At 62.8% G+C, this 23,201-nt stretch overlaps 2 protein-coding genes across 5 annotated transcripts; one reads left to right on the top strand and one right to left on the bottom strand.

Moving 5' to 3' along the window:
- Positions 1–1,034: 1,034 nt before the first annotated feature.
- MAPK15 (mitogen-activated protein kinase 15) lies at positions 1,035–7,190 on the top strand. Of its 4 annotated transcripts, none has more exons than XM_032467856.1 (14): positions 1,035–1,166; positions 2,481–2,579; positions 2,834–2,863; positions 2,973–3,063; positions 3,584–3,714; positions 3,809–3,972; positions 4,167–4,306; positions 5,055–5,112; positions 5,488–5,625; positions 5,738–5,843; positions 5,970–6,147; positions 6,267–6,400; positions 6,488–6,616; positions 6,772–7,190. In XM_032467856.1, exons 1-14 carry the CDS (start codon positions 1,098–1,100, stop codon positions 6,958–6,960), a joined length of 1,656 nt encoding a protein of 551 aa, XP_032323747.1. In that variant the 5' UTR covers positions 1,035–1,097; the 3' UTR covers positions 6,961–7,190. The 4 variants fall into 4 exon arrangements, with proteins under 4 accessions (XP_032323747.1, XP_032323746.1, XP_032323748.1 ...); XM_032467855.1 differs by having other exon boundaries at positions 6,476–6,616; XM_032467857.1 differs by lacking the exon at positions 5,055–5,112 and having other exon boundaries at positions 5,713–5,843; positions 6,476–6,616.
- Positions 7,191–8,646: 1,456 nt separating this feature from the next.
- On the bottom strand, positions 8,647–22,980 carry FAM83H (family with sequence similarity 83 member H). The gene is given in 6 exon segments (XM_032467582.1): positions 8,647–10,695; positions 10,697–13,070; positions 13,263–13,387; positions 13,474–13,638; positions 14,405–14,866; positions 22,141–22,980. Coding segments are annotated over 6 exon segments (4,146 nt in total). The 5' UTR covers positions 22,702–22,980; the 3' UTR covers positions 8,647–10,236.
- Between the last annotated feature and the right edge of the window lie 221 nt (positions 22,981–23,201).

Here is a 23,201-nt window from a genome sequence, read left to right as displayed (position 1 = left end):
GCCCTGTTCCAGACACTCCCTTCCCGTGAACTTGGGGGTCACCTGACATTCCTCTTTCTCTCACACCCACAGCCCACCCTCAGCAAATCTAGGGGCTCCACTGCAGCCAGAACCCACTCTTGCACACTGCCACTGTTTCATCTTCTTCCCTGGTTCCACCTGCCCGTGCCTGATCAGACGCTGCCACAGCCCGGGTCTCATTCACAATAACCGCCTCCTGCTTTGCCTATCCTCCCGGCTGACACCGTGGTCTCCATCCCAGGGCTCCCACCACACCGGGCCTCCCTGTGGTTCCAACGCGCCAGGCACACTCCCACTCAGGCCTTTGCCGAGCTGCCCCCTCGATGCTCTTCCTCCAGCGTCCAAGGGGTCATGCTCCCTCTTCCTTCCCTGGACACCCTCGCCCACCAGCAGCCCCTTTACCTGGCTTTCTGATCGCCGTCTGGCGCTTGACCTCGGCGCACAGCAGCCCTTCTCAGCCGGTCTCGTAAACCCTCACCTCCTCCAGCTTTGCGCTCCCAGCCACCCGCCCTGGAACTGCCCCCAGGCTCCTCGCGGCACCTCAGCAGGAGCTCCCAGTTCAGACGCTCGCACCCGCTGGGGACGGCGCGGCCCCTGCCCCCAGACACCTCCAGAGCGGAGGGGCTGTCTGCGAGTGGCGCCCTAACCATCGGCACCCCCGTCGCAAAACTGGGAAGAAGTAAGGCAGAGGGAGCAAACGGCATCCCGGCCGGCGGGCACCGCACGTGCAGAGGCCGGGAGTTGGCACGGAGGTTCTGGAGGTTGCGGAAGGCTCCGTGGGCGGAGGTGGGGCGGAGGGCGGCAAGGGGCACCTTCGGGGGCTCTGGTGGGGGTTAACGCGGAAGGATCGAGAGGAAGGCAGCGCCGACCGGGGGCGGCGCCGTTGGGGCGGGACTGTGGGGAGGAGCTCCTCGGGGGCCGGGGCTTGGGCGGGGCTTGGGCTGCAGACCCCGCTCTGCCCCGCTCGGCGCAGGCGCAGGCGCAAGGGAGGCACCGCCGCCGGTTCCCAAGGCAACTGGATTCAACAGCTCGAGCCCAGCCGGTGTCCAGAGGACTCCTGGCTCTCACCAGCCGGCATGTGCGCCGCTGAGGTGGACCATCACGTAGCCCAGCGATACCTGCTCAAGCGTCGGCTCGGGAAGGGGGTGAGTTCCGGGAGGAGCCCGGGCGTCCGCGGGATTAGGTCCCCTGCAGGGTGTGGGCAGAATCACTCGGAGGACTGTTGCTTTCCACACTGCCGGGGACTCCTGGACTCGAGCCCTACCTCCTCCACGAGCTGCAAGTGTGGCCTCGGGCAAGCCATCGAGCCCCTCGGTGCCTGTTTCCTACAACAGGGCCCTAACAGTGCCAACTCCCAGGGAACTTGTCACCTGGCTCTGGGAGTCTCAGGCCAGGGCCTCTAGGAGTCTCAGGTCCCATCTTGATGTCCCATCCACCAACCGTCCCCACGCAACGTCCCCGGCTCCCGAGCTGCCTCTCCCAGTGCTAACCGATGCTCCAGGGAGTCTGGGCACACCAGTCGTTGAGGGGGAAGGGCAGATCTCAGGCCCCACCCAAGAAGGGCCTGAGCCAGAAAATGGGGTGGGCATAGAGTGGGGGCCAGAACTTTGTGTGAGCCCGTATATGTTTGTGATTGTGAGTGAGTGAGAGCCTGTGGGATTATGAGAGTGTATGTGTGAAGGTGTGTGGGTGTGTGCAAGTGGGTAATGGGGGAGGGGAGAAAGAGCAGTCCAGACAGAGCAAACAGTATGTGCAAAGGCCCTGAGGCAAGGACCTACTGGGCTGTTGGTCAAGCAGCAGAGTTGATGTGACTGGATGGGAGTGACTAAGAGCAGTGTCCATTTGTGTGGGGCTTTGGGGCAACTGTGAGGGCTTTGGCTTCCATTGTGGGTGACATGGGAAGTGGTAGCAGCCATTGGCACCACTTTATGAGGCTCCCCCTGCCCACTCTGTTGAGTATGGACAGTGGGAGTGGGTGAGGGAGATCCAGGCGAGAGGTGCGAGAGGCTCAGACCAGGGTAGGGGCAGCAGAGATGGTAGGAAGTGGTTGGATTCTGATGAATTCTGAAGGTGGAGCCAACAGGACTTGCTGATAGGCCAGATGAGGGTATGTGACAGAGAGGGATGAGGGCACCCAGGATGGAAGGCTGTCCAGAGAAGGGACAGGCTTCAGTTGCTGTCCAGAAGCATGCTCCCATCTACAACCTCATTTCTTCCTGGAGCCTCCACAGATGCCCCCTCTCTTTCCTTCAACCCCCCTTGCTTCCTATTAGGAACATACTAGGGTCCCTGGCCTGCCCCCCGGGGGGGGGCTTTGCCCCTCACCATGCTGTATCCCCTCTCAGGAGCCAGGGTGGGAAGGAGGAGCCTCATGTCTGCAGGGGACAGTCTGGTGGACAGGGGATGATGGGGCAGGAGGCTAACCCCGTGCCCAGCAAGCTGACTGCCCTCCTCCCCAGGCCTATGGCATCGTGTGGAAGGCAGTGGATCGGAGGACTGGCGAGGTTGTGGCCATCAAGAAAATCTTTGATGCCTTTAGAGATAAGACAGATGCCCAGGTAAGTAAGTGGTTAAGAGGTGTGGGAAAGGATGAGGCATGGGGAGGGGCGGCCTCCTGCTGCTATGCGTCTGGAAGATTCAGCAGAAACTTGAAGCCCCATCACAGCAGGTTTCTGGCATCTCTCAGAGCACTGCCCTCGGCGACCCTGTGTCCAGTGAGTGTGTGAGATGAGCATCAGTCCTGTCAGCTCCTCTCAAGATATGGGCTTCCTTCTTGCTCTGCACCCACACTCCTGTTTTTGTTTCTTTCCAGAGAACGTTCCGGGAAATCATGCTGCTCCAGGTGAGTGGCCCAGGCCACCTGCCTGCTTTTCCAGGTGCCGTCTCTCCGAATAAGGGGGAAGCCTGGCCCGTTGATCCCCAGAGCACAGCACCCTCCACTTTCTCCCCAGGAATTTGGGAACCATCCCAACATCATCCGACTCCTGGATGTGATCCAGGCAGAGAATGACAGGGACATTTACCTGGTATTTGAGTATATGGGTGAGTGAGGCCTCACGCAGACCCCAGCCCAGGTTCCCCTGGCCTGGCCCCCAGTGGCCTGACTCCCTCCACATGTCCCTTTGCTGCTTGGGTCCCCACAGTACCCAGTGCACTCAGCTTGGGCCATGTCCCTGTGCCCCAGGACAAACAGCTGGAGAGTGTCTGCCCCCAAGGCCTGGTGGCAAATACCCTGACCCCTCCGCGAGGCTCCTGCCCTGTCACTGTTTGCAGATGCATTTTCCTTTTTCTATTCATTTTATAAAACAAAGGCAACATGAAATTAAGTATAAAAGTAATTTCACAAACTTTTACTGCTGTACCAACAGATGGCGGGCAGGCTTGAGAAGCCAGCAGAGGGTCCCAGGCATTGCCTGCACCCAGAACAAGGCTCGGGGGGTGGCCAGCGGGACCTGGAGACTGTAGGCAGTGGGCAGGCTGAGGAACCCCCACAAGGGTCCAAAGTGGGCCAGACCTGCCTGCTTTCCCTAGCCCCCCAGACTGACCTGAATGCCCCCCCCAGACACTGACCTGCATGCCGTCATCTGCAAGGGCACGGTGCTGAAGGACACCCACAAACGCTACATCTTCTACCAGCTCCTGCGGGCCACCAAGTTCATCCACTCGGGATGCGTTATCCACCGGGACCAGAAGGTGCTGCCCCATCCCATCCCCTGAGCTGTGCCCCCACCCCAGTGTCCTTGAGCTCTGGTCCTTATCAGCCCTCCACCCATCTCTTCTCCCCCAGCCGTCCAACGTTCTCCTGGACGCCAGCTGCTCGGTGAAGCTCTGTGACTTTGGCCTCGCCCGCTCCCTCAGCAGCCTCCCTGAGGGACCAGAGGGCCAGGCCCTGACCGAGTACGTGGCCACACGCTGGTACCGAGCTCCGGAGGTGCTGCTGTCCTCAAGCTGGTAACAGCAACCCACCCCCATCCCACCCCACCTCCCGCTGCAGGTCCCCCCATGCCCTCCTGCCCAGCCAGAACCCCTGGCCTTCCTATGTCCCCCACAAGTGTCCCAGATCCCACCCCTTGAAGTCCCTCCTCCCACTCCCACCTCTTTCTCAAGGGTCACCCCCACACATCCACCACCTCTTCCTGCCCCAGGTACACCCCTGGGGTGGACATGTGGAGTCTGGGCTGCATCCTAGGGGAGATGCTGCGGGGGAGGCCCCTGTTCCCTGGCACATCCACACTCCACCAGCTGGAGCTGATCCTGGGGACCATTCCGCCACCATCTGAGGAGGGTGAGCGCGTGTGCAGGGGTCCACTGGGCACCAGGCACACTGAGGGTCAGAACACACAGCTGTGGGGGGACAGCACCTGACAGGCCAGAACTGCATAGGGAGGATGGCGAGGAGTGAGCTGGGGATGGGAACCTGGAGGAGGAGGGACTGGGAGAGTCCAGATGCCTCAGGAAGCCTGGAAGGGCAGGCCCTGCAGGTGGTGGCCCACGGAGGAGCTGCTGAGGGGTTTGGGGGAGGAACTGGACAGATTCTGCAAGGGCCACAAGGTCCATGAGGGTCAAGCCGTGCTGCTGAAGCATCCATCCAGGTCAGGACAAGAGCACTGGCTCTGCTGAGGGGTGATGGGGGACCCACACTGTGCTGGGAGCTGGGGAGGGACACTGGCAGAAATGGGGGTGGGGCCTCAGGGTCCTTTCTCCTCCCTGGGGGAGGGAGGGTGAAGGGCAGCGCTAGGGAGCCCTATTCTCTCCCCAAGTCTCTGCTCTGGTAGAGAAGGTAAAGGGCTCTCCTGTGGAGGTGGGAGCACAGGACAGGGGGACATGTGTGCACATGTGAGTGTGCACATGTATGATGGACAGGTGGGGCTCTTATGCACAAGTGGCGGTAGGCAGCCAGATATTGAGGGTTGGAGCCCTGCCGGCGAGGTCACTCATGGGTCAGAAGGGCTGGCTGCTCCCGCCCTCCCTGAGCTGCCCCACCTACCACGTTCCTAATTGCTGGTCGCACCTCCTCCTACCTGCACTCCCAGACCTCCTGGCTCTCAGCTCCAGCTACAGTGCCTCAGTTGTGCCCCCGCTGGGGTCCCGGTGAGTGTGGGTGCTTGGGAGCGGGCTCTAGTGCCCTTCCTACAACCTTAAGGGCCAGTATGTGCCAGCTCAGGGGGCCCTGCCCTCCTGATGGTGCTCCCAATCCAGAAGCTGTCGGTCTGGCTGAAAAGGAGATCTCAGCGTGGGGCCAGCTCAGCCCTGGTGTGTAGCACGAGCTGCGCCAGGCCTTGCAGCAAGGGGACTGGAAGGGAGGCGAGGGCTGACGACCCTCCCGGGCTGCCTGCGGGTGGTGCTTGGAACCACAGAGACAGGAAGGTGGGTAGGGGTGCAAGACTGGAAGCCTAGCTGGGGCCACAGCTGTGGACGTGGGGAGGGATGCCAACAGCAGAGGGGATGATAGGCAGGTGCTGGCAGGCCACGGCAGACACTGGATGCCCTCCTGCCGGCCGACACGCCCCCCGAGGCCCTGGACCTGCTCAAGCGACTGCTGGTGTTTGCCCCAGACAAGCGGCTTAGCGCGGCCCAGGCACTGCAGCACCCCTATGTGCAGAGGTAGGGCGGTTGCTGGGATGAGGGTTGGGGTGGGTTGGAGAGGTCAGAGGGGCGTGCTTGACTGCAGCCCGGGTCTCCCCTCTCCAGCGCCCTCCTTGCTGGCTCCCCGCAGGTTCCACTGCCCGGCCCGTGAATGGACACTGGAGGCGGCTGTGCAGCTTCCGGTGCACAAAGTGGCCCAGCTCTCAGCCACCGAGTATCGCAACCGTGTCTACCAGGTGCTCTGTCCCGAGACCCCAATCACTCCCCATCCACTCACCCTAGAGGCCTCTCCCTGCCTCAGTAACCCCCAGTGTCCCCCACGCCCACACCAAGCACCTCTGAGCGCCCCTCCCCTCTCACAGATGATCCTGGAGCGCAGGGGCAACAGCTGCCTCCGGAGAGGGAAGGGCCTGGGCTCTGACCCCTCGCCCCAGGTGCAGCAGATTGAACCCAGAGCCGACCCCCAGCTGCCCTTGGGCTCAAGGGCTCGGATCCTGGGACCCAGGCCTCAGAGCAGCCTCGGTCACGACCCCGCGCACGGTTTGTGATCTCTGTCTGTCACCCTACAAAGAGCAGGACACAGGTCCCTTCTGTATGAGACCACCCACCGTCAGCAGCACTGGACTCCTAACCTTGGGGCTTGATCTTCCCACCCACAGATGCCCCCCGGGGAGCCAAGAACCTTCTCAGGCAGATCTCAGCCCCCCTGCTCCAGCCTCCGCCTCCAGGAGGTCTTGGGAGAGGAACAAGTCCCCAAGGGGCGACAGCAGGATTCCCCTTGGTGTCCTCGTGGGTAGGTCGTGGTGGGTGGGCACGGGAGGACCCCACCCACTGGTCTTTTAGGAGGGCAGCAGTGATCCTGCGACAGGCCGCTTCCCAGGTGAAGCCCAGCGTGAAGGAGGTGGAGCCCTCCTTGACCTCGCAGGCCGCAGCCCAGGTAGCCATCCAAGCCTTGATCCGGAGTGACTGGAACCCGGGCCGAGGGCTGAGCGCAGCAGGCGCAATACTGGTGAGCCTGCGCCCCTCCCGCCCTCCCTTCCCTTCCCGTCCTCCCTCCCCATCCCCCGCGCCCCCTACCCCACTCCAATTAGCTGCGGTCGGGGAGCCTCCTCCAAGCTTCCCTTCTGCCCCTCCCGCCCCCTTACGGGGATCACGTGTGCGCAGGTCCCTCACCGGCCTCCGCGGGAGGCGCGGCCAGAGCCCCGGCCCGGCCGGAGGATGTTCAGTGTCTCGGCCTCGCAGGGGGCCCAGGGGGCCGCCAGGGCCGCGCTCGGGGGCTACTCCCAAGCCTACGGTACCGTCTGCCAGTCGGCACTGGGCTGCCTGCCCTTGCTCCCGGGACCCCGCGCCTGAGCCGCCCTGCCCGCCTTCAGCCCCGGCCCCTCCCTCCCTCCCTGGAATACCTCCGCCCCTCCTCCAGCCCGCAGCCCCGGAAACCAGCGCTTTCCACCCACCTTTTCCCCAAACCCCCTTCATCTGGCCACATTTGGGTTCTGGAGCCTGTCTGGGCCTCCCTGGGGGAGTAGGTGACGCTCAATCCCCAGCGTCAATCACTTCCTCCAATAAAGTCTTGTCTGTCCCCAGCCTGCCTGCCTATCTTTCATCCTCAGCCACGGACTCCCTGTGAGGCTAACCACCTCTTTCCCTGAGCCCACCCCTTTCTGAAGACCCCCCCCCCACCCCTGTCTAGGACAGAGCCCTTGAGAAGCCTCATGGACACCATATGCTGTCATTGCTGTGGCTCTTGTCTGCCCAGAGTCCAGTCCACTGCCTTCCTTCTCGGTTAAGGCTGCTTGAGGGGTGACTTGGGGCCACCTTTGTCCACAGCATCCAAGAGCCTGCCTGTTGCCTGGGGCCATCAGATCCCAGCTGGGGCTGCTGCAGGGGCCTGTCGCCAGGGTGGTCCTGGCAGGGGAGGGACTTGTGCATCTGTTGCCCGTGTGAAAGCCACCATGTGACTGCATTGTGGCTCTGAGACAGAGAGGGAAAGGGGGGAGATGACAGGGCAGTGCCCCCGTGGTCACTGTCATGACCCCAGCCCGTGTCCCACCACCACAGTGACTGGCACCTGATTGTCTCCAGGCCTTGGAGAAGCAGGGAGAACACATCAAGGCTGTCTCATGGGGCTTGAGGCTACCTCCTCTGGTCAGCACCGGGCAAAGGGGCTGGCATAAGCCCAGTCTGGGGGTATGGGGGCCTGAGGAGATGGAGGGGGGCACTGAGGTGTCTCTGGTTCCATGCATGCCCCGCATGGCGCCCGACCCTGGGCAGGGGTCAGAACACAGGGAGGCCACTTCCTACCTGGCTAAAGGAGCTCACAGCCTAAGGTTTCTGCCTATGTGATGAGGCCAGGGTCAGGAAGCCTGTGGGAGATACTGGCCACTGCAGGGGAAAGGCTAGGTGTGGATGAGGAGAACTGGGCAGAGGGTGGGCCCAGACCTGGCAGCTGCAAGAGAGATTCGAAAAGGAGAGAGAACTGGGCTTGGGGGAAGGCCAAGGATGGGGGAGGTGGGCATGGTTCTGGCCTGGAGGTGAGATGGGGCTGCAAGGAGGCAGTTTGTATTTCTAGAGGTTGAGGCATAGCTCAAAGGTGATGGGCACAGGGGCACAGGAAGTTGTGTGGAGGCGTGCCACTGCCCAGAAAGGAGCAGGGGCCCAAGAAGTCCAGCCTTCAGTGCAGAGGCAGCGCTACTGGGGCTGGAGGGCCTGGAAGGCCCAGACAACTGGGCAAGGGGCCGCCTGGCACCCAGGCCAAGGGTGCGCCCACAGCAGGTGGGTCGGCCATGAGGGCAGGGAGCAGACAGCTAAGTGTGGCGGCGAAGTGAGGCCTCTTACAGGAAGGGCTGAGAGGCAGAAGGAGGTTGTGTGGGGTTGCAAAATGCGGGTAGAGGTGTTGGCAGTATCGGTGGGGCAGGGTCTTCAGTTCTCCCCACAGAGATGAGTGGAGGTGTCTGCAGGGAAATCGGGGCAGTTCCTTAAGGCTAAAGGTTGCAATACATAACCGGCTGATTATTTTATATATGTGTATTTGAGAACATGTTGGAATCTCGTGCATTGTTTTATTATTAACACCAAATGTGCAGAATCACATTTGAGAGATGTCTTACTGAGCACGATGCAGAGGGTGCAGACAAGAGGACCTCTGGCCTCTCCACAGGCAGAACCTCCTCCTCCCGCGAGGGCTCTCCCTTAGCAACAGGCCGGGCCAGGGGAGGGGCCTTGCACCAGGCTGGTCAACAGTGCATGGGAAGGCCCTCAAACGCTTCCACTTGCCTGGCTGCTCAGGCACCTTTTCTATCTGAACTAAAGTCCCTGCTGTCACCCCTACCTGGGCAGTGACTTTGGTAACCAGATTGTGAGCCACCAGGGAGCACACGTGTCCCCTCACTCACCACCCTCCCTTTTCCGGCTGCCCAGTCAGAACTGCTGCCTCACTCAGCAGTTGTGCTTCTTAGATCCTTTCCCAGCCTGAGCAACTGGGGTTTCTTATACTAACAAAACAAAAGAAGACAAAAAACCAAACCAAAAAAACTATTTAAAAAGAAATAGTGCAAACACTAATTTAACAATGCTAGCACCTACAGTGGGGGACTTAGAAGCATTTGGTGCCAAGATATGTCACTCCAGATCACCGTCCCTGTCTGGAGGTAAAAAGATACCAGAAGGCTAAGTGGGGAGACCTGGACAAGTTTTTGGGTTGGTGACAAGGGAAAGGACGCAGACCAGCGTGGGGTTGGGCTCTGCTGGCCACCTGCAGGGCAAGGACCACTCCCACCTCACGGGGCACCGAGGCCCCTCGGATTTGTGGGCTGGGCCTCAGGTGCCGCTGCACCCCTCCCCTGCCCTCACAGAACAAGAGCACCACACCCACCCCTTTCTCGAGTGTGGCTGGGATGGCACCTGCGAGGAACCCTTAGTGAGGCTGGGGCCCCGCGCTTTTGCTCCTCACCAGGTGACGGCCACAGCCTCGCTGCAGGGGCAGCCATGTCTCTTCCAGCTCTCCTCAGGAGGGCCGCCCCACAGAGGGGTCCTCTGTGGCCACACACTCCCCCCACCTCCTCCACCAAGACAGGTGCCAGGAGGCAGTGAGGGAAGGAGCAGGGCAGGAAGTGACCTCTCAGTGACCTGACAGGGAGGTGGGGGCAAACAGGCCCTGAGCAGGTGGGAGGTCTGGAGAGAGGACGTGGCAGCCGGGAGACAGTGGAGAGGCTGCCGGTGAAGCAGCACAGGCAGGAGGCCATGCACAGAGGGGGACCCTGAGACACAGAAGCCCTGAGATACCAGGACCTGAGAGAAGGGCGACTGAGGCACAGAAAGATGGGTCCCTGAGGTGACCCAAAGTGGACCTGAAGCCCAAAGAGACAGTGGAGACAGATGTGTAAGAAGGGGGAGGCCAAAGGTTCAGAGACTAAGACAGAGAAGTGGAGTTGGGGGGTACGGCAGGGGCAGCGAGGGCTGGGGCCCTCAGGGGGAGAGGCCAGGGGGCAAGAGGCAGGGAGGCTGGCCGCCGGGCGAGCCCCAAGTTGAGCCGGGCTCTCTGGCTGTGCTCAGTCGGGTTCCAAACCGCTTTGGCTGAGGGCCAGGTCGCAGTGAGCAGGCGCCCCAACCTGGGCTGGTGGGCCAGGAGGCTCACTTCTTGCTTTTGAATGTACCTAGGATCTTGGGCATGAACTTGCCCACCTTGCTGTCCCTGGTGTCCTCCTCGGCCGGGCCCTCCCCGGCCCCTGGCCCCCCGGCCTCCTCCTTTTTGCAGAAGACCTCGAAGCGGCTGTAGACGCGCTTCTCTTTGCGCATGCTCTCCATGCGGCGCAGCAGACGGTCGCGCTCCTCCGCGCTGGCTGGCAGCGTGCGGCTCAGCCGGCCTTGCGTCCCCAGGCTGTCCGAGCGGAAGATGGCTGAACATTTGTCCTTGTCGGACATGTCAGGGGCCAGGCCGCTGGCAGCTGGTGGGCGGCCTAGCTCGGGGCTGCCGTGGGCGGGGGTCGGGGTCGGGGCCGGGGAGGGGCCTCCCCGGTGCTTCTGGCCGTGGGCGCTGATCTGCTCCAGAATGGCTTTTGTGTCGTCCCGCAGGTTGCTGCTGTACAAGGCAGTTAGCTGTGGCCGAGGCCACGCGTCCCCGCGGGCCCCGCTCATCTCCCGTTGTGGCCTCTGTGCTGTCAACCCGGCCCAGAGATGGGCGCCGGGGGCTCTCAGGCTGCCCGTTCTCCTGCGGAGCTGGGAAGCTGCCCTCATCCTCTGTGCGCCGTTCACCCTTGGGGCTCAGCAGCTGCCGCAGCCGCACGGAACCCTTGCGCAAAACTTCCATGGGACCGCCGGCCGCCTCCTCTGTGGGCCCGGTCTTCGGAGACTCCCCAGAGAGGGGAAGGGTGAGGCTGCCTCTGCGCTCTGGCACAGGGGGTACTGGGCTGCACCTGCGCTCTGGCACAGGGGGCACCGGGCTGCCCCTGCGCTCCGGGACGGGAGGCACAGGGCTGTCCTTGCGCTCAGGATAGACAGAGGTGGGGCTCCCTTTCTGCTCGGTGAATGCTGTGGTGGGGCTGCCTCTGCGGGTGGGGAACCCAGGCGTGGGACCCCCCTTCTGCTCTAGGTAGGCTGAGGTGGGACTCCCTTTTGGCTCAGAGTGGGGTGCTTGGTGCGCTCCAGGCCCCTCTGGTGGGGGGCCGTCTTGCCCTTGCAGGGAGGTGGAGTGGCCCTGGGCAGAGAGGAAGCGGGAAGGCAGCCGGTCTGTGCCGCTGCCGCTCCGACCCAGGGTGTCGAGCAGCTGGGTGGCAGTGAGAGTGGCAGCTCCCGGTTGCCGCTCAGCCTCCTGGTGAAGCCGCTGTGTGAAGGAGTCGCGCAGGTCCAGCAGGCAGCTTTCCAGGCTGCGGCGCTCACCCCCTGTGCCACCAGGCACCGACACCTCCTCCCGCCACGCCTGGGACATGACAGCTTTGCTATGGCTGGCCACTGTGACTGAGGCCCCCACGCCGCCGCCGCCGCCGCCGCCGCCGCCGGGATCTCGAGACGGGCCCTTGTACTTCTCCAGGAGCTCGGCCACCTTGGTGGAGGCAGCAGAGCGCACAGCCTCGCCACTGGACCCCACCATCTCGCTGACCGCCTGCTCCTTGTGCAGCAGTTGCACCTTTTCCGTGGTGGCTGCTGCAGCCCCGCCCGTCCCCTCAGCCTGCGAGGCACTGAAGATGAGCGAGGAGCGCAGCCGAGAGCTGCGCTGAATCAGCGGGTTCAAGCGCGAGCGGAAAGAATCCTGTTTGGTAAGGCCTGCCTCCTCCAGGCCCTCGCGATCTGGGCCATCCCCACCACTGCTGCGGAAGGCTGAGGGAAGTAGGTCCCCGGCGGCCACCCGGCCCCCAGAAACCAGCACATCGTCTTCATAGGCCTCGGCCTCCATGGGTGCAGGCAGGCCCTCGTCACCCGCGTCCTCACCGTGGCAGCCGCTCAGGTAAGAGGCCAGGCGCCAGTGTCGCAGTCCCGCCCGCCCCTCGGGCCCGCCCCTGCGCTCCGGCTCTGCCTCGGGCCCAATCTCTGGGCCTAGCCTTGTTGCCGCCTGGCAAGGGAAGCGCTGGCCCAGATTGGGGCGTGGGGCCCCGCCGGGTTCCAGACCACGGGGCCCAGGCCCGAAGGCGGGGTCCGAGCCATGGCGCACCTCCCGCGACGCACTGGACGGCACGTAGTCCAGCCGCTGGTGTCCGTCTGGGCTGACCTCAGGGAAGCGTGGCCCAGCGCCCAGGGTGAAGTCATCGTGGTCGGTGAAGCCAGGGCGGCCGGCGCGCAGCTTCTCGAACAGGCCCTGTGGACGTGCGGGGGCAAGCTGCGGGTCCCACTGGTAATGCTGCTGGTAGAGCTGGTCGCGGTGGAAATGGCTGGTCTGGAAGCGGAAGTCATCACCGTGGCTGAGGAACGTCTGTCGCGACACCTGCCGTGCGGCTGCGAAATTCTCCACGGCGCCCATGCCGTCTGCGGCCGCATAGCTGTGCCTCTTGAAGGCATCCATCTCTAGGTGCCGTGCCTGAAGGAAGCCCCGCGGGCCCGAGAGTTCCCCGCCTGGTCCGGCCTCGGTGTCCAGCCGCCGTGACAGTGGCCGCATCCCAGCGTGCAGCTCCAGGGCGCCCCCCGGCATCCGCGGTGACTCCTCTCGGCGGAAGGCCGACAGAAAGTGGCGGTCAGGGTCGAGAAAGGAGGGGAAGCCCAGGCCTTCTTCCCGAGGCGGTGGGAACAGGACGTGGGCTCGTTTTGGGAAGGAGAAAGGGGTCGGTGCCCCCGTCACTTGGCCGCCCATGACAGGCCCAGCGCCGGCGTATGGAGCCAGGGCGTAGGCATCCATGCGGGCCAGCGCCCCGGCCGAGGGAACCAGCGGCTCGGACTGTGCGAAGAGGATGCGGAATTCCTCATCGAAGCTGGAGACCAGCTCGCCCTGGAATACGTGCGCCAGGCTGCGGTGGATCTTCTCGAAGGACCACATAAAGCTGGGAGTGGGATGAGGCCAGTCAGCGGGAGGGGGCGTGATTAGTCAGGGGAAGGGGCGGGGCCGTTAGTGGGAGGGAGGGCGGGGCAGGGGCAGGCAGGGCTGTGCCAGAGGCTACAGGAGGAGGGCTTCTGGAGAGGAGGCCCTCGGATGGGGAGGTGCTGGGGCTGCGGGGCAACGAGGCTAGGCGCACCTGTAGCTCCCACTCATCACCACGGCACAATCCACTAGGAGGAACTTCTCCTTCACATGGCCCTGGAAGGACTTCCCAGTGCGGCAGTAGTAGGTGGGGCCCGCCACAGTGCGCACACGCAGGAACTGGGACCGGAGAGGTGTTAGGTCTCTGCAGATGGATCTTACCCCTTCCCTCCTATCCGCCCCCTCCCCACCCTCCGGTCGCTCACATCCACGTGGTGCAGGTTGACGCGGCACTTGTCGGCCATGTCCAGGAAGTGCTGCGCATTCATCTCATCTAGGAGGATGTAGACTGGAACGCGGCGAGCAGCAGCCTCCAACACTTCACCAAGAAGGTCCACGTCGGTGAACATGTCCATCACCACAGCCACCACCTGCGGGGGTCGGATCAGGGACAGAGGGCAGACCCCTCTGCTATCCCCACCATACTTCTATGCCCCCCACCCTCAGGGGTCTCTGGATCACCAACAAACACTGCAAAATGGCCACTAGCCCATCCCAGGAGGGAATGGGGCCCTGTGGGGGAATGGGGGGCAAGGCAGATGAGGCCCCCATGACCCCGCTGCCTTAGATGGCTGAGCTTCCAGGACCCCAGGGGAGGCATCAGGGCTGAGCCTCAGGCTCCAGTTCTTCCTATGGGAGGCGGCTGCCACCTGAGAGGGGCAGAGGGCAGAGACAGGGGCTCTTCAGCGTCTGAATCTGCTGCCGCAGTGTCCCTGGTTTAACAGGCTCCCTTTGCGTCTGCCAGCTGTTTGACGGTGTTGGGGTGGGGCAAGAAGCCTCAGCTGCGTCAAGGGCAGGACCAGAGAGAATTCTCCGAACAATAGATCCAGGCAAGGAAGGGGCCAAGCCACCTCACAGCCTGAGTTTCTGGGCACTGGCCATGCCCACGGGCAAGCACACCTGTGCAAAGCTGGCAGCCTGTGATAACCAAACCCTTGGTGATCCTGGAAGTTGGCCAGGGAGCCATCACTGTGGCCTGAAGGCTGGAGAGGCCTGGCCAGCCAGCCCTGGCCTCACCCTTGCCTCCTAAATTGGGCATGCTTATATTTTCCCTTCACCCTCACCCTCCTACTCATGCTTCAAAGGTCCGACTCAGGCTGCCCTTCCCCACTGCCGGCTGAGCCTGTGACAGCACACCTGCTGGGCAGAGCGGATCATCCTTCGAGCCTCATCCTTGATGCTGGGGCTGTCAGGTGGCGGTGGCTGCACCAGTGTGGTGACCTCAGTGCCCTGGAAGCCAAAGGTCAGGGGCCAGCCCAGGTCGAGTTCAGGTACCGCCTGGTCTGAGTTCACAGGCCAGTAGGTGCCAGAGGAGCCATCCAAGTCCACATTGGGAGGGCTGCCTTCTGGGGGCTCAGGAGCAACGTGCTGTGGGGGCCGCAGGTGGCGGCTCACGTGTTCCAGCTCCTCAGGGCACAGGAAGGCAGGCGCACCTTCGGACGCCAGGAAGCGGCTGTAGGCCTCTGGGCCGCCCTCGGCCAGCGCGTCCACTGCCAGGCGGTAGTACTCTTTGTAGTGGGGTGGCAGGTACCCGGGTGCTAGCGGGTTGTCCCCCTGCGAGGAGCTCTGGGAGCGACGGGCCATGTCGGGGCCAGGGACCTGGGGGAAGGGCAGGAAGACACATTACAGGGGCAGGGGCTCTGGGCCCACCCCCACCCTATGTGGACACACTTCATAGAAGGGGCCGTCAGAGATCTTGGGTGGGCTGTGGGGTTCAGCCCCTGCCCTTACAGGGCACCTCAGACTCTAGGATGCCCCCTAGTTGGGGGCACATCAGAAGTGTGCGGGGACAGAGGCATCCCAGCCATCTGTTTCCTGCTGCTCTGGCTGTGCTGGCAGGGCCCCTGCTCTCACCAGGACCTGAGGAGTGCCTTGTGCCCTGGCTTCCACAAAACCCCCACGCAGGGTTACTTTCTGGCCTCTGTGGCCCAGGCACTTCCTTTTTGTGGGCCCCTTCCTCCATTAAAAAAAATATTTTAGGACATAAAGAAAATATAATCCAGGCTGTATTCTTTATTATTATACTTTTTTCTTCTAACTTTATGACATAGATGCATTTCCATGGCTCCTCGCATTGTGGGTGCTGGACAAGCTGGGCCACTACCTATGTGTCTCTGTCCCCAGTGCCAGGGGACCCTGGGCTGCTCCCTGTGCCCTCAGCCATTAAAAAAAAAAAAAAAAAAAAAAAAAAAAAAAAAATTTTGCTACTTCCAGCAACAGGGAGGGACTTGGAGGGCAATATGCTAAGTGAAGTAAATCAGACAGGGAAAGAAGTACTATGTGATCTCACTTATATGTGGAATCTAAAAAATACAACAAACTAGTGAATATGACAAAAAAGAAGCAGACTCACAGATATAGAGAACGAACTAGTGGTTACCAGTAGGGGTGGAGGAAGTGGGGGGTACAAACTGTTGGGTATAAGACAGGCTACAAGAGTGTACTGTACAACATGGGGATTGTAGCCAGTATTTTGCAATAACTGTAAATGAAGTGTAACCTTTAAAACTAACTTGTATAAAAAAATCTTTGAAAGATGCAGCTGTCAGGATTGACCTGATATCATATCTAGCCCAAGGTGAGCTCAGTACACAGAGCTTGTCCTGGGATGCAGCATTAAGCCCCACCCACACCTGGACCTATCCCGCAGGGTCTCACACTGAGCCCCACACCCCACTCACTCACAGACCTCTAAGCCCTCTGAACCCTGACCCTTGCCCTCTGTCCCCATCTACCAGGATCCTCCCTTCCTGTTGGCCCACCCTTCCACCTCCCTGGGCCACACCTCTGGTGCCACTCCTTCCCAGGCCCATACTTCCCACCCTGGCAGGAACTTGGAGGCCTGTCTCTGCCAAGCCCAGCCCTGTGTGGCAGCGGTGACCTTTCCAAGTTTCTGGTTGCTGCCAGACTCCCTGCTGTACTCCGGAAGAAGTCAGAGCCCTTTGCTGTGGCCAGTGGGTTCATCCTGGGCTCTGATGTGCCTCTCCACCTTCACCGCTCACCCCAACTCCACACCATTACCCATGCCTCACTGACTCTGCTCCAGCCCACCTGCCTCTACAGGGCGTGCCTGTGTAGCAGAAAGCCGTCGTTGGCTCTGGAAGGCCAGGTCCAGGACCCCTGAAGTACCTGGACACTCAACCCCCTAAGCTGGAAGGAGAGTCCAGGGTACTGTTCACATGCCCCTGCTGCTCCCTGCAGGACCCCAACCCTGCCTAGCTTGTAGCTTCCTGAATGCTGGTACTGCCAGACAGCCCCCCAGGGGTGGTGCCCCCTGCCCCACCCAGGTGCACTGGACGGGGTCAATGGCCAGCTGGAGACAGTTGCTCGAGAATGTTGGGGGTCAGGCCAACCTGGGGAGCCTTTCCTGTCTTCCCCAGGGGGTGGCAGGCTAACTGAATGTGACATGGATACCCCTGTGTGCCATTCAGTCACACCGGGCAGGTCTGCTCCCTGGTCTGATTGTCTGAGAAAAAGCTGCTCTGCCATTCCTTTGTGGGGGCACCGTCCCTTGACTGCATCTGGTTACGTGTTGGGTGGCCACACTGTCCAGGACCAGACTGAGGCTGGCTGCCCAGGGCTGTGAGGTACAGACCTGTCTGTACCAGGGTCTCAGCCGGTATCTGACAACAGGATGTGTTATCTCGCAGTGTATCTGACTGGGAGGGGGCACTACCCTGCTGACTACCTTTGAGGGTGCCACTTTCCAAGTCAGGGAGGCATGGTAGAAGGGATCCAACCCTCTCCTACTTCACTGAGGAGGGAAATTGGCAGGAACTGTCCGGGATGCGTGTAGCGCATGGTGGGGGCATCCCAGGGTAGGCAAGAAACCTTGTCAGCCGACAGGACTGTTCAGGAAGGGACGCCCGCACAGCGTGAGCACACCAGGTGGCCTGGCCCTGCCTTATTACTTTGCCTGTTTCCTTTCTTTAATCTGTACACCCCTGACTATGGACTGGGCAGCAGCCACTCCCAGCTAGCGACGGAGAACCCCCAACAGTGGTCTGTCCACACGTGTGCCTACCAAACGCCTGCCCCAAGGAAGGGAGGGGCGCTTATCCGACCCCAGCCAATGACTCAGCAGGAATCCCGCTCCTTGTAGGCTGACCTCTGACCCAGCCGACAAAGCCTCCAGGGCCCTCAGGGTTCCAGTGGGCTCCCTAACCAGGGACTTCCACCGGAAGTCCTTCCCACGGGGCAGGCCTGGGGGTTCTCAGTGACTGGAAGGAGGATCCAGAGGGAGGGATCTGGGCCTATCGCACGAGGCCAGCAGACCCTGCACCAAGTAGACAGAGGAATTTGGCAGCAGGGAGGAGGCTGGGGGTGGCATTTGGGCAGAGGAGTCTTGCAGACCGCAAGTGGGTGAGCTGTAGGGCCAAAGGGGGTTAGCGCACCCCAGGATGTTAGCGGCTGCCTGGGCCAGGGGCCCCATCCACCCACCCCAGCCCAGGGAACCGGGACCTTCTGGCGTCCCTGCAGTGCATGAAAGGAACCAGTCCGAGCCTGGGCACTTGGGCCTCCTCCAGTCCATGGCAGCCTAAAAGGGGAGCCCTAGGGAAGGGTCCAGGCCAGGCCCAGCACTCTCTCCAGACTCCAGCTAGGCCACCAGGGCGGAAGCAAGTCGGGACGGCCTGGGCAGGCTCGACCCGGGCCCTGGGCCCCTTCCTACTCGGCTTTCCCTGGGCCGGCGTCGAGCGAGGGCGCCCACGTCCATACCGGCACACGAGGCATCGGCACCCCCTCGCCCTCCGCTCGGGCTGATCGGGCCCGACCCCAGCACACCCGGCCGCGCTCGCACTCCCAGTACCCCGCTCTTGGTCGCGCGGACCCAGCCCAGGTGCAGGCGGGCGGGCAGCCCAGGTGAGCCTGCGCCGGGGGGCGCCGGTCGGGCCGACCCCGCCCCATCCCGCTGGGCCCGGCCGCGGCCTCCCCCTTCCGCGCGCCCCGCCCGGCTCGAGCCGGGGGAGGGGGCCCTACCTGGCCAGGTGCGCGGGGTCTCGGGACAAGGGCAGCAGGAGCCGACCGCCGCCCAGCGGCCTCGCGGTCCGGTCGGTCCGGCAGCCACTCCCTGCCGCGGCCCGCCCGCCGCGCGGCCTGATTTCACGCGCCCGCCCCCGCCCCGCCCGCCGCCCCTGCCGCCTGCCTGCCCGGGCAGCACCTGGGGGCGGGGCGGCCCCACCCGCGGCGCGCCCGCATTCCTTCTCCCGCCTGCCGCCGCCCCGCCGCCCCCGGGACCCCCGCCTGCGCCCCGGAGCCCCCAGACTCCTGCCTGCGCCCCGGAGCCCCCGGACTCCTGTCTGCGCCCCGGACAAGGCCATGCCCCTCGGCGGCGCGCCCGGGGACCCGGGCCCGGTATCCCCGGAGAGCGCTAAGGCCCCGACTTCCAGAGCCCCGCGCCCCTAGGCGCCCATCTGTTCACCGAAGGCTTAAGGTCCCTACGCTTGACCCCTGACCCTCGCCCCGGAAGTCGGGGAGACTCGGAAGTTCCGGCTCAGTCGCTAGGAAACGGGCCAGCCCGACTCGAGGGGCGGTGCTTCTGGCCTCGCCCTCTCCTCGGAGTTGGGGGAGGCAGGTGCGGCAGGTGAGACTGTGGGGGCGGCGCAGAGCCCTGGACGGGGCCCGGCCTGGAGACCCCGTGAGCACAGGGGACTCCCACCACCATACCCGGCTATCCCCTACCCCGACGTCCGCACAGAGTATCCCTCGCGCACACTCCGATTCCCACAAGTACCTGGGACCCCATAGGCAGACAGGACCCTGCCCGCCCTGATCCCCCAACATGCCGAGCCCCCACACACCGACCCCCCCCCCCCACGTATAAAAGAATCAGTGACACAAGGGACCTTCCCACACAGGTGATCCGCCCCTCCCCTCACCACACACGCCAGTCCCCTCCCAGGCCACTCCCGGCACTGAGCACCCCCATAACTAGACCCCCCTAGCACGTTCCTTTCCACATGGATAGCAGACCCTGCCTGCACGGGGCACTTGCACACACCCGCGGACAGAGGATTTGAAAGGGACATAGGGACCCGCACACACAAAGGATGCCACACACACACTGATCCCCCCCACCAGTGCATACACCTTCCCCCGCATATATGAGACCCCACAGACACACAGGGACCCCCCATGCACATGAACCCCAAATCCATACAGGACCCTAGAATAACATCAAGCCCCACACATGCCACACCCAGGCACATACAGTGCCCACACACATAGGACACTCCGCAAGCACAGAGGGATTCCTCCTACCCTGACCCCATACACAAACAGGGCCCTACTCTACAGAACCCAGCACACATACAGGACCCTACAGGAACACCAGGAGTCCCTCATGAGCCAGGGACCCTGGAAGGACACATGGACAGGGGACCCTGCATGCACTCTGAGCCCCCCACACTCCTTCCAGGTGCGTGCACGCACGTGCAACAGAGAAGCCCTCAGCTGACCCTAGGTGCCTCAGTACCCCACTGACCCCCCAGACACTCCCAGTTCCTCATCAGACCCTCCTTAGGGGCACTCATGACTTAGGCCCTGCCCCACACTCAACCATCTGTCCCACTACCCCTGCCACTCCCACTCCAAGCACTCTCCCTCCCTTGTCAATGCCCAGTGCTCTTTCTGCCAGTCTCCAGTCACCTTCCTCCCATTTTCTGTTTTCAGGGTCATTCCCAGTTTCATTAATTCCTTCCCCCACTCAGTGACACTCACGATGGAAACATGGGCATGGAGTCAGACCAGTGCCCAGGCCATAGTGCTGCAGCCAGTCACCTATGCAGTGGGGGAGGTGAGAGGACCCCGACACAGCCTGGGGCAGGAGAGCCCCCCCCCGGGGAGGGGGAATGAACTTCGGTGTCAGCTGAGTGGACTAGGGAGAGGGGTGTTGCTTCCAGGCCCTGACAACAGCCCCTGTCCAGGTGAAGACAAGAGAGGGTTGGGGGCACAGAGGGGTCAGTGCCTTGGCTGGGCGGGAGGCAGTGGGGAGGCCCGGAGACTCCAGCAGAGAAGCACTGGGCTTAGGCTTGTGTTTAGGATGAAGCTGGCCCAGCCAGCATCCCAGTGGTCTGGAACAGAGATATGGGTACCTGACATTGACTCTAGGGTGAGGATGGGTGAGCCAGGGGTGGACGGAGCAGGTGAGTGAGAGTGAAGGGAACAAGTTGTGACCAGATGTTCTTGCCAAACATTCCCACTCAAGCTGCTGGGCACACACAAGCCAATACCCAGGGGTGGGCAGGTGGGCCAGGAAGGTGGAGGGAAGCTGTGTTGGGGGGTATGATCCTGTGTCCCCAAGTTCAGCACCTGCTGACTGTCCACACAGACTGCTCCCCACTGCCTCTGCTGCTCTGGGCACACTCTCCCTGACCTTTCCTACCCACCCCTAGAAGAATAAGCAGCAAGAAAGGAGCGCCCAAAGCTGTGTCAAGGAAGTGGCAGATGTCCGTCCCCAGAGCCAAGCCGAGAACTGCTGCCAGTGAGTGTGAACCTCTGACCTCTGGGGCCCCCACTCCACCTCTGACCTGTGACACATGCTGTGCAGCCACCCAGGGACACTCCCTCTGGAAAGACCCTTCCCTCTGAGAATGGCCTTCAGGGGAGCTCTGAGTTGGGCATGGGTGTAGTGGACTGAGGATTCAGAGCTCAGATGTCCATTCCAGACCCTGACCCTGAGTCTTGTACCCCAGGGCTGGGGCTGGGTTCCAGGGACAGTGTTCAGAGGAGCACAGCTTTAGAACACATGAAATGAGAAGCAGGCCTGTGTGGACTGAATATGGATTCTGAAATAGAGCAGGGCTGGAATCCATGTTGGGGATTCTCAGACTAAGTATGTGGTCCACTCTGACCCTCTGCTCCACCTGGGCCATCCTGTGCTTTTCCTTGTCTACTGCTGCTCCCTCAGGCCACCCTCTCCTGAGCCACTTTCAGGCTGAATGGTGATGGCTTCCCCTTGGCTCAGGCCTGCTATGGGCTGGGAAGAGCACCTCCTCCACCCCTACTCCACCCGTTGTCACTCCTCTTCTCTGTGTCCCATTTCTTCTCTGTCACGGCACTCATCTGACTTCTCAGCTAAGCGGCCAACATCTTCCAGGCTGTGGCTCTGGGTCTTTCCAGCACCCAGGCCTGTACTGGGGTCTGTACTTGGTATGGGAGCATTGTCCTCTGTTCCTCCGATGCAGTCCCTCTGCCTGGAGTGGGCCTGGACCCCAGAGGGCTCCCAGATCGCAGGGCCCAGCAGGATCATGGTCACTACTCTTCCATGCCAAGCCGAGTTAGACCCTAATTCCCCAGAATAGCCCCAGCCGCGTCTGAGGCGGTAGCCCTCCTGGAATGAGGATGACAGGCTCAGGCGCGTGCTGCTTCCGCCATCTGAAGCCCTGGGAACAGGCTCTGCAATAAACAGGAGGCAGGGCAGGTGGACCAGTACGCCAGCCAGGAATATGTGTCAGGGCGGTGGGGGGTGGGTATTCCTCAGTTCTGCTACCTGCTGACCATCCACCTAGGCCCTCAACTTGGCCCGCACCCTGAGCATCCCAAGCACTGCCCCGGCCCACCTGGCCAGGAGGCCTGGGTCCTCTGCAGGCACACCTCTGCCTCACTTTCCCTGAACAAGCACCCTCCCTGGGTGCCCTTGGCTGTTGAGCATTGGGCCGGCCTGCGAGGTCTGTCACATGGTCTTTGCAGTACGGTGGGCACCAGCCTCACCTTGCAAATGTGAATATGCGGCCCCCAGATGTGCCGCAACGCACAGTCGGCTGGACTCCGGCCTTCCGGCCCTCTGCAGGACCTGTCAGTTGATCGCATGGTCACCACACCCCCACGGACTGTCAGGGGCCTCCCCCACCCCCTACGTCGCCTCCAGGCCTTACCTGGCCTTGGGTCTGCAGCTCCTCGAGGCCCTCACTCCGGAGTTGCTCCAGGGCCATAGCCAGCTCCAGCCCCTCCACGCGCACCCAGGCCTGCTCCTCCTGCCACAGCTGCTGCAGCCACAGCTGCTCCTCCTGCCACAGCTGCATCTGCAGCTGGACCTGCCGCCGGCGGTCCTCCAGCAGCAGCTGCTCCTGGGCCAGGCACAGCTGGACCTCATGCAGCCTCAGCAGCTCGGGGACCAGGCCTGGCATGAGGTCCTCTGCCCCACAGCCTTCCATGCCCGCAGCAGGGACTAGCGCCAGCTCAGAGCCCAGTACAGCGGCCTGCTCTGGCCGCTTGGCTACCTGTGGTCGCTCTGGTCTGGCCACCCTGGGGTGTCCCCGGGGAGCCAGCTTGCTGCTGGTCACGTGCCCCACAGGGGCCACCCCCGCCTGGTCCCCAGGGCCCCTTGTGGCGGGGGGCGGGGGCTTGGCCTCAGGGCCCTGTTGCCCTGTGGCCTGCCGTGCCCTGCCCGCCTTCCTGGCCCGGGGTTTGCGAGCTCGACTTCGTTTCCCAGACATGGCTCCGATCTGGTGCCTGTTTTACCAGGTGTCTGCTCCCTGGGGGCCCCGGCTCATCGGCTGGCCGGCCTCGATCAGGTGGGCTCAGAGGGCAACCCTGGGAGGCCACGGTGGGCCCTCTGCTGCTGCGGCCCCTTGGGTCTGCCCTTCCCCTTGGCTGGTGCCCACAGCGCTGAGGCTCTGGCCTGGGCTCTGTCTGTGGGCCTCACAGGCCCCACTCAGCGGGCTGGGCCACGCCAGGGAGTTTACAAGGACTCGGCGGCGCGGCGGCTCGTCACCCGGGCGCAAAGGCTGACTAACATGCTGACACGGCGCAGGACTGCACGGGCACAGGCCCCTTTGGCCAGACAGGGAGGGAGACAGAGAGAAACTGGAGGAGGTGACTCTCGGCAGCCAGACCGCTGGCTGTGTGTAGCGACGAGTCTGGTCCTGCCCTGGGCGGGCACCGGTGCCCCCCACACCGTCCCACCCCGTCCACCCCTGCTCGCAGAAACTCCAAC

This window comes from Camelus ferus, chromosome 25, assembly GCF_009834535.1.
Source record: "Camelus ferus isolate YT-003-E chromosome 25, BCGSAC_Cfer_1.0, whole genome shotgun sequence".
Classification (NCBI taxonomy): domain Eukaryota; kingdom Metazoa; phylum Chordata; class Mammalia; order Artiodactyla; family Camelidae; genus Camelus; species Camelus ferus.
The sequence above is the reverse complement of the archived record's forward strand: the minus strand, read 5'-3'. Positions and strand labels throughout refer to the sequence as shown.